General features: G+C 56.4%; 1 protein-coding gene across 1 annotated transcript in view; it reads left to right on the forward strand.

Moving 5' to 3' along the window:
• Positions 1–6,288, forward strand: part of PLOD1 (procollagen-lysine,2-oxoglutarate 5-dioxygenase 1) — a 29,364-nt gene extending 23,076 nt beyond the window's left edge. Inside the window, exons 13-19 of the mRNA XM_040987928.1 lie at positions 52–193; positions 377–490; positions 908–973; positions 1,492–1,596; positions 3,054–3,200; positions 3,723–3,848; positions 5,422–6,288. Coding sequence (XP_040843862.1) covers positions 52–193; positions 377–490; positions 908–973; positions 1,492–1,596; positions 3,054–3,200; positions 3,723–3,848; positions 5,422–5,577 — 856 coding nt within the window. The 3' untranslated portion in view covers positions 5,578–6,288. The remainder of the gene's footprint in view (positions 1–51; positions 194–376; positions 491–907; positions 974–1,491; positions 1,597–3,053; positions 3,201–3,722; positions 3,849–5,421) is intronic.
• The last annotated feature ends 3,873 nt before the right edge of the window (positions 6,289–10,161 follow it).

Genomic DNA, 10,161 nt, shown 5'->3' on the forward strand with positions numbered 1-10,161 from the left:
GATCCTTGCTTGCCAGCAATGAAGCCCTCTGTCTTCCTCTCTGTGTCTCAGCGGTGTCTGGAACGTGCCATACATCTCGAACATCTACCTGATCAAAGGTAGTGCTCTGCGGGCTGAGCTGCAGCACCCCGACCTGTTCCACCACAGTAAGCTGGACCCGGATATGGCCTTCTGCGCCAACCTCCGGCAGCAGGTCAGTGGGGCTGGCTGACCATGGGGCCCTGGGGCAGGGATGGGACCTCAGCTCTGACCCTCACGACCACCCCAGGCCCCCTCATGGCTGGTGGCCCTGTGGGGAGGCTGTCAGGCATATAGGGCTGTTGGTTGTGAGGCTGGGGTCTTGCGGGGGGGCTTCCAGCAGACCTGCTTTTTCCAGGAGGTGTTCATGTTCCTGACCAACCGCTATTCCTTTGGCCACCTGCTCTCCCTGGACAGCTACCAGACCACCCACCTCCACGGCGATCTCTGGGAGGTGTTCAGCAACCCCGAGGTGAGGGTTGGAGTGGGCCGGCCTGGGGGATTTGCAGGACATGTAGGGCACCTTAGAGACAGCGCCATCTGGTGGAAGAAGTACCAGTTGTGACAGAGCACTTGCCATCAGCTGGGGCTCCATTGAGCTTCTCAACTTTGGGGGCCTCAGTTGTTTTAGCTCTAAAACAGGTACATACCCTCACCCCAAAGCGATTGTGGTGGTCAGAGGAGGAGACAGTGTGGCTGTTCTCAGATGTGGGAGACACATGCGCACATCTGCACAGACGTACACTCAGGCACACGTGCATAGTGGACATACATGTTCTCCAGGCGTGAGGTGGGCCCTCTTGGGGAATCTCGGGCATTTGAGCATGTGGGGAGTGCAGCTGGCTCAGGCCAGCTCCCAGGACCCCAGCCCACTGCTTGTCGCCCACAGGACTGGAAGGAGAAATACATCCATGAGGACTACGACAAGGCCTTGGCGGGGAAGCTGGTGGAGATGGTGAGGAACGCAGCTCCTGGCCAGCTGTGGAAGCTGGGGGCAGGGAAATGCCTATTTCTGTGTGCTCTGGCTGTGCTTGGCATGGGGGGAGGAGGATGGTCCGCACATTGCCAGCTGGAGCGTGCCAGGACCTTGGGGACCTGGGTTTCTTTCCTGGCACAGGCCGTGGAGAGGAGGACTCTGGGGGTCCCTGGGCCAGGGCCAAGGTGTGGGTACTTCCCCCTGCCGGTTCACCATCCACCTCCCCGGGCCCGTGGGTCTCTAGCCCCCTGGTGTGCACTTTTCTCTCTGGGTCCTGGCTCCAATGGCTCTGTGACCTAGGCTAAGAAAGTCTGTCCCTGAGCTGGGCTCTACCTGCCTTCAGCAGTGCCCTCCTGTGTGGCAGTGGGCCTGCTCCCCGGGGACAGATTGGGGTGTGGGGTGGGACATGGGCTCCAGGAGGGCCCCAGAGCTGAGGGACGCGGGGTGCTGCTGCAGTGCCCCCGTTCCCCATGTGACAGAGGCCCTGCCCTTTCCAGCCTTGCCCAGATGTGTACTGGTTCCCCATCTTCACGGAGGTGGCTTGTGACGAGCTGGTGGAGGAGATGGAACACTACGGCCAGTGGTCCCGGGGCGACAACAAGGTGGGGACCATAGAGGCCTGGGCTGTTCCCCTGGCTGCCTTCTCAGTCTTGCAGGGGGCTAGGGGTGGGGGTGTTGGCAGGGGTACTTGTAGACGGTCAGGAGTAGGGAGAATGGGAAACTGGAGATGGAGGGTGGGTGCCAGGCTGCCATCCCTGCTGTGGGACTTATGTAGTCTTACGTGAAGATGATGAGGGGCCATCAGGAGGCCAGGGCAGGTCCAAGGTCATCAGACCCTGGAAGTGGGCTGATGGGTGTGAGAGTCAGGTGTTCCCTGAATGTCCTGCCTGCACTCATCTTGGGGTTCAAGCTCCATTTTTAAAAGGTGCATATGCATGTATTTCTTTGAGAGGCACAGTGACAGAGATCTCCCACCTGCCTGTTCATTCCTCAAATATATGTAACACAGGACGGAGCCAGGTTGAAGCCAGGATTCCCCAACTCCATCCAGGTCTCCCGTGGGGGTGGCAGCACCCACGTAGTTGAGTCAGCATGTGCACCCACTGTGGTGTGTGTTGGCTGGTCGCTGGAGTCAGGAGCCGGAGCTGGTATTGAGCCCGAGCACTCTGATGTGGAACTCGGACAACTTCACGGCTAGGCCTCATGCCTGCTCCTAAGACCCTGCTTTAAGGCTCCTTCAAGCTGGTCGGGCTCCCCGGTTTAATGCAAATCAACTGGTTAGAGACCTTCCTTACATCTGCAAAACCCCTTCACCTTTTTTTTAAAATAAGATTTATTTTATTTCTATTGGAAACTTAGATATACAGAAAGGAGGAGAGACAGAAAGGCAGATTTTCCGTCCAATGACTCATTCCCCAAGTGGCTGCAATGGCCGGAACTGAGCCGATTCTAAGCCAGGAGTCCAGATCCTCTTCTGGGTCTCCCACAAGGCTGTCCTTCACTGCTTTCCCAGGCCACAGCAGGGAGCTGGATGGGAAGTGGGGCTACTGGAATTAGAACTGGCGCCCATATGGGATCCTGGTACGTGCAAGGCAAAGACTAGCTGCTAGGCTACACTCCGGGCCTAAAACCCTTTCACTTTTGCCACAGACTGTAACTAGGTCCCGTTATTTCCCAGGTCAAGGAGCAGGTGGTATTAGAGCCCAAAGGCCAGTGCATGGGAGCTGGGGGCCTCTTGGGATTGACCTACCGTGCTCTCTTTAATGTGTATTTATTTATTTTCATCTTCTTGAAAGACAGAGCAAGCCGAGGGAGAAACTGAGCCAGGCTGCAGCCAGGAGCCTGAGCTTCAGCTGAGTCTCCCACACGGGTGACCGTAACCCTGGCACTGTGCCATCATCCACTGCCTCCCAGGAGGCAACTGTGGGGAACTAGATCAGAAGAGAAGTAGCTGGGAGTTAATCCACTATTTCAGTCCATGAAGCAGGTGTCCCAGTAACAGCTGAGCCTGTTGCAGCCCGGTGTCAGCCCCTGCCATGCTCTCCTCGGTCACTTGCAGGACAACCGCATCCAGGGTGGCTATGAAAACGTTCCCACCATTGACATTCACATGAACCAGATTGGCTTTGAGCGGGAATGGCACAAGTTCCTGGTGGAATACGTTGCCCCCATGACGGAGAAGCTATACCCAGGCTACTACACCAGGGTAGGCATGTCTGGGGGGCAGCCAGGATGGGGGAGGGGCGTAGGAGTGGGGAGGGAGGGAAAGGAGGGGTCTGGGTCCAGGAAGGCCACCGCTCTGCCCTCGCCCCTGACCCTGTCTCCTCTTGAGTTTTTTTTCCCCATATCATTAAGCCCTGCCTTAGTGGCTCCTATACCAACCCACAAAGAAGCCCCCAGACCACTGGGCAGCAGATCCCCGTCTGTCTCTCTGTGGTCCCACCATGGGAGGACCTGTGTCCTGGGCACCCTCCGCCCTCAGGCCTTTCTCAGTACTCTGCAAACACCTGCTGTGGGTGTGCCTGCATCCTGCTCTTGGAATCACAACCCTTCAGGGAGAATCTCGTGCCTCCCTTCCAGGCCCTGGAGGACGTGGAGTTAAATAACGGGGTGCTCCAGAGGTGACTTCCCAGCAGGCTGGATGAGGCCTGGCCCTGCACCCTGGCCTGCCCCAGCTTTCTGGGCCGCACTCCGTTAACGTCTGTCCTTCCGTCCACTGCCTGCACAGGCCCAGTTTGATCTGGCCTTCGTGGTCCGCTACAAGCCTGACGAGCAGCCCTCGCTGATGCCGCACCACGATGCCTCCACCTTCACCGTCAACATCGCCCTGAACCGGGTCGGGGTGGATTATGAGGTCCGTGGGGACCCCTGGAGCTGGGTGTGGTCATGGGGGCGGGAGATCTGGGAGGGCTGGCTAGGGAACAGCTGACAGGGGCGGTGGGAGGAGACCACCAGAGTCCTAAGCTGGCATGATTCTACTGGAGGGAGGGCAGTGTCTTCAGGGGGTTGTGGGGTTAATCAGCTGCCCGCCTCTAGGCCCTGTCTCCCCTTGCTGGCCCTGGGGCTGCAAGCATGGTTCTTAACCCATTTCCGTCCCCAGGTTCTTTGATGGGAAAACTTAGAACAGTCTCTCTCTGTGGAGTTGGATTGAGGGTGAAGTGAGGTCATCAGGGAGTCATTTAAGGAGACCCCAGTTGGTGCACAGGGGAATCCTCGAGATAAAGCCTGGAGGGCTTCCAGGAAGAGAGCCCTGTGCTCTGTGGGTGGCAGAGAGGGTGCTGGGGTGAGTGTGAGGCACAGGGGAGGGGCTGGAGGGAGGAGGGTGCAAGATAGATATAGGCCATAGGTGAGAGTGCCAGGTGGGTGTGGGGCACAAGGGAGGGGCTGGGGGGAGGGTGCCAGGTGGGTGTGGGGCAGAGGGGAGATGCTGGAGGGAGGGTGCCAGGTGGGTGTGGGGCACAGGGGAGATGCTGGAGGGAGGGTGCCAGGTGGGTGTGGGGCACAGGGGAGATGCTGGAGGGAGGGTGCCAGGTGGGTGTGGGTGCAGGGGAGGGGCTGGAGAGAGGATTCCAGGTGGGTGTGGGGTGCAGGGGAGATGCTGGAGGGAGGGTGCCAGGTGGGTGTGGGGCGCAGGGGAGATGCTGAGGGAGGGTGCCAGGTGGGTGTGGGGCGCAGGGGAGGGACTGGAGGGAGGATTCCAGGTGGATGTGGGGCACAGGGGAGGGGCTGGAGGGAGGGTGCCAGGTGGGTGTGGGGTAGAGGGGAGATGCTGGAGGGAGGGTGCCAGGTGGGTGTGGGGCGCAGGGGAGGGGCTGGAGGGCCATGCCAGGATACCAGGGAGATAGGAGAGTTGGGGACAGCAGTGGTGGGGACTCCGTGTGCCCAGGGGAGCCCTCTGGCTGTGATGAGCTAGGATCACTCTTGCACGCATTCATTCCTCAAGCAGAATTTATTTATTTTTAAGTGATTTATTTGCTTATTTTAGAGCAAAAGCCAGAGAGACAGACTGTAACCTGGAAGGTTTTGTTTTTTGCTTTTGTTTTTTTGAAAGGGATGTAGTGGGTGAGACCAGGAATGCCCAGGCCAGCGCCCCCTCAACAAAGTATGGTAAAAGTGAGGCTAAGAAGCTGGACCCTAAGGTCCTGTTTGCACATTTAGTTCTCTATTTTACAGAAGGGGAAACTGAGGCACGGGTTGGTCACCAAGTTGGTGAGGGATGAATTTGCCCAGGGATGTTAGACTCACAGGACAGGGTGCTTGGGCGCTTAGTCTTGGCTTAAGGTCTCCCTTAGGCAGCCAGCGAGTGTCACTCCACAAGGCTTCCCCCAGGGGTCACTTGGCTGTGGCAGACCCATGGGAGGGCAGAGAACAGGGAACAGAAAGAAGGACCCACTTCCTGTCGGGGCACTGACACTTCTGTCTTCTAGGGTGGGGGATGTCGCTTCCTGCGCTACAACTGCTCCATCCGAGCTCCAAGGAAAGGGTGGGCCCTGATGCACCCCGGACGGCTCACGCACTACCATGAAGGGCTCCCCACCACCAAGGGCACACGCTACATCGCTGTCTCCTTTGTCGACCCCTAACTGGCCCAGCCCAGCCCACTTGAACCTGTCTTCTTGGCTGACAACCACTGCCCAGCAGCCCCTGGGGCCTCGGCGTCCCTGGGAAGCCAGCCGGTTGTCCTGTGGCTCCGGGAGCCACCAGCAGAGTGATGAGTGATGGGTGCAGGCCAAAGGCGAAGCTCACTCCCGGGACCCCAGACTAGGGCCTGGCGGGCCTCTCTGGATCTGGCCACCGAAGCGCTGGGCACTTTCCTGCTTGGGAGGGACTCATCCTTCCTGACCTGTCTTGAAGAACAGACGACCCCTCTTCCCACGCTTCTCCCCAAGGCGAGACTGGAGCAGCAAGGCGCTCTCCTAGCTGCCGGGAGGGGCACCGAGACCCCACAGCCACATCTTGGGCTCCTCCCTCTTCCTGTAGCAGCCACAGTGACTTCGGTTTCCAGCTCCAGGTGGGCAGAGAGCTGGATCAGCAACCAGTTTCTCACCCTGAGCTGGAGACTGCCAAAGCCTCTTCCCCTGGGGCTCCTGTCAGGGACACAAACTTGTCCATGATGGACGCAAGACCTTCCTGGGAGCCAGGATGGGTATGGGCACCCCAGCTCCATCCTCACACAGCTGGACTCCTGCTGGGGCGGCGTCACCCCATGTCCACACACTGCCACGGGTCACCCTGTCCTCACTGCCTCCAGACAGAGAGACAGTCGGTCAGCAATAGTTTCTATTAAAGGTTCTTCAAACCATGGAGTGGGAGATGACTGGCTGGGCAGTGGGCATGGCAGGTGGAGGTTTACAGAGCTGTGATGGGCAGGAGAACCTACCTCGCAGACATGGCGACTTCTACGTCCCAAACCCAGGTTCATGCCTTCTCAGTGTTCATGGTGTTCAAGGCACTGGGCGCCTGGGACCTGCATCTGCTGCCACATTCCCTCTGAAGCCTTCACTGCCCACCCTTCCTGCACTTAGGGACCTGGGCCAATAGGGAGAAGCCCCGCCCCTTGACCCTCTCTTCCGGTAGCACTCATTGCCCTGTAGGGCTCTGATCCACGCGTACTCAGCTCATCCTTCCCTTGCTATGGGCTGGGCATTGCATGGGGTGTACCCTTGGCACACTCACCTCTCTGGGGTAGGGACTGGCAGTGTCCTTCTGCAAATGTGGGCTCAGAGAAGACAAGCAGTGGGTCTGAGTGACCAGGACAAGAATTTGAATCTGACCTCAGTGATCAAAGAAATCTGATCACTGCCCATCCACCCACTCCAGACCTTAGCTAGAGGTGGGGGACGGGGAGGAAGAACCAAACGGGGTTTGCTGGTAGGGGCCACAGTGAAGCTATGAACGAAGTGGCAGGGTGGCATGAGGGAGCTGCTGGCTTGGGTAGCCTTCACTCCTCTCACCACGCAATGTTCGGCTTCATGTCAGAGTTCTCATAGCTGCAGAGACGGGGCACGCTTGGCATCCGGAGGATGTGAGTTGGGGACGCTTCTAAATATCTTGAAATATGTGGGAACCCTTCTGCCCGCCCCACTACACACACACGCACACACTGACTCTCACACTCTTCTTCAGCCCCAGGAGTGAGTGGTGCCAGGACCGCAGAGGGCTGACAGCAGGTGCGATTGAGCTGGGCCCTGGACACCCAGCATCTGCAGGGCAGGTGGGCAGCAGTGGGCGGCGGGGAGGGCTCGGGTCGCAGAGGCCCATTTCTGCAGGTGTAGGAGCTGCCGTTGGGTTTGCATGCCACAGAGCAGGCCACTTGCAGGCAGGAGTTTACTTCATTCACCAGTGCTATGCCCAGCCTCATGGGGGGGTGCGTCCTGTGCCCGCCTCCTCTAACACAGTCACTGATTCTGCCACCTGGGACACCTTCAGCACCTTCTCCATTCCTTGTGACCCCCAAAGCTCTCCCAGCACAAATGCATGGCTCGGCAGGGTTAAATTTCCAACTCAAATAATAGCACCAGGCTATTAAGAGTTTGGGCTTTGGGAATCAACTAGAGCTACCCAAGGGCTTTGAAGATTTTAAAGTTTTGTTTTAAAAATTTAGGGCCTAGGGGCCCGGCGCAGTGGCGCATGTGGTTAAGGTCCTCGCCTAGCACGCCCGGGATCCCATATGGGCGCCGGTTCTAATCCCGGCAGCCCCGCTTCCCATCCAGCTCCCTGCCTGTGGCCCGGGAAAGCAGTCGAGGACGGCCCAAAGCTTTGGGACCCTGCACCCACGTGGGAGACCCGGAAGAGGCTCCTGGCTTCGGATCGGCATAGCATCGGCTGTTGCACTCACTTGGGAAGTGAATCATTGGAAGAAAGATCTTCCTCTCTGTCTCTCCTCTCTGTATATCCGCCTTTCCAATAAAAAATAATAAAAATAAATCTTTAAAAAAAAATTTAGGGCCTAGTATTGTGGCAAAGCATTTTTTTTTTAAATTGGAAAAGCAGAAATATACAGAAGGAGAGACAGAGAGAAAGATCTTCCATTCACTCATTCACTCCCCAAACGGCTGCAATGGCTGGAGCTGAGCCAATCCAAAACCAGAAGCCTGGAGCTTCTTTCAGGTCTCCCATGTGGTTGCAGGGTCCCAAGGCTTTGGGCTGTCCTTGACTGCTTTCCCATACCACAAGCAGGGAGCTGGATGGGAATCGGGGCTGCCGGAATACAAATTGGCGCCTGTATGGGATCCCAGCGTGTGCAAAGCGAGGACTTTAGCCACTAAACAACCATGCTCAGCCCTGTGGCAAAGCATGTTAAGCTGCCTGGTATAAGCATGCTGTACAAACTCTGGTTAGAGTCCTGGCTGCTCTCTTTTTCAATCCAGTTGTTTGCTAATATGCCTGGGAAAGCAATGGATGTTGGTCCAAGTTCTTGGGCCTGGGCCACTGAGTCATGTGCAAGACTCAGATGGAGTTCCATGCTCCTGACTTGGGCCTGGCCCAGTCCTGGCTGTTGATGGCCATTTGGGGAGTGAACCAGCAAATGGAAGATATTCTTTCTCTCCCACCCTTCCCACTTCTCCCTCTATTACTTTGCTTTTAAAAATTGGCTCATGGTTGATCTAACCAGCACACATCATTACTTGTCATTCCTCGCCCTGGGCCTGGTCTCTAGATATTCTTGAACTGCTCTGGGTGGACACAAGCACGTAGGTATGTGTGGGTGTCGTGTATGTGTGTGTGTGTGTGTTTTTAACCTGATCCTCCTTTTCTGATAACAAATGCCACTCATGTACACCATGAAAAAAGTCAATCAGAATAAGACTGGATGGGATAGGGAAGGCCCTGCTATTAGGGATCCTGGGTGAATCCAATCATGGAGCTAGTGGAAGTGAGGTCCCCATGATTTGGGATTGTATTTCAAACTGGATGCTGGGGAAGAAGGCCCAGAAGCCTGGGACTCAACTCAGAGCCTCATGGGGCAACGTGTACAGGAGGGCAACTCCAGGCTTCCCCCTGACTTCAGCAAGAAAGCAAAGGGCATGGGAGTGTCCTGCCCGTTAGTCTGATTTCTGTAGTAACACAGGGCCACTGACTGGGTAAATGACAGGGCAAATGGGTCTATCTGGGCTTGCGGTTCTGAACCAGGATTGAGGGGCCACATCTGATGTTGGTCTTCTCAGGGACAGAGTCTGCCAGCAGTCCTTCATGGGGGTCATTCATTCATCCACATACTTCTCTGACCCCAGTTACCTCCAGAAGACCCTACTGGCTAAAACACCACAACTGAATGCTAAGTTTCCACCCCCGTGAAATCACACAAGGAAGACTAAACTCCCACTTGCGTTTCTGGCGGATTGAAGGAGTCACTTTCAAAACCCTGCTGGCAGAGAACCCACAGCACCCTAAGGAGAGGAGCAGGTGTTTCTAAGGCAGTGAGGAACTGACCAGTGCTTGCCACACCCCAGACACAAGCCTGGCCACTCCCGGGACAGGGGCTGGGTGCAGTCCAAAGTCCTGACAGGCGGGACACAGGCAGTGAAGCCTGCTCTGACTCACCTCCTGGGAGCCCCAGTGGGCTGCCTGCTGGCAGCTCCTCAGAGCTGGATGCTCCGGAGGTTTTGGAGTAGAGCCATTCAGTGGAGCTGCAGAGCTCAACCACTTCTGTCATCTAAAAAAAAAAAAAAAAAAAGATTCATTTATCTTTATCTTTATTGGAAAGGCAGATATACAGAGAGGAACTTTTCGGTCTGATGATTCACTCCACAAATGACCACAATGGCCATTGGCCACAATTGGCCACAATTGGCTGCACCAATCTGAAGCCAGGAGCCCGGAACCTCTTCCAGATCTCCCATGCAGATACAGGGTCCCAAGGCTTTGGGCTGTCCTCGACTGCTTTCCCAGGCCACAAGCAAGGAGTTGGATGCGAAGCAGGGCTGCCAGGACACAAACTGGTGCGCATATGGGATCCCAGGTGTGCAAAGTGAGGACTTTAGCTGCTAGGCTACTGCACCATGCCCGCAGCCACATTTGCAGTTAACTTACATAATATATTTACTTTAACCCCATTTGTCATCATTTCAACATGTCATCCATATATGAACAATGAACAAGATGGTTTATAGTCTCGCTGAATCTCACAACACAGCCCACTTGGCCGCAGCTGCGTCCATCTGTGG

The sequence above is a fragment of the Ochotona curzoniae genome, unplaced genomic scaffold (genome assembly GCF_017591425.1).
Source record: "Ochotona curzoniae isolate NIBS_2020 unplaced genomic scaffold, NIBS_Ocur_1.0 contig_4792, whole genome shotgun sequence".
NCBI lineage: Eukaryota > Metazoa > Chordata > Mammalia > Lagomorpha > Ochotonidae > Ochotona > Ochotona curzoniae.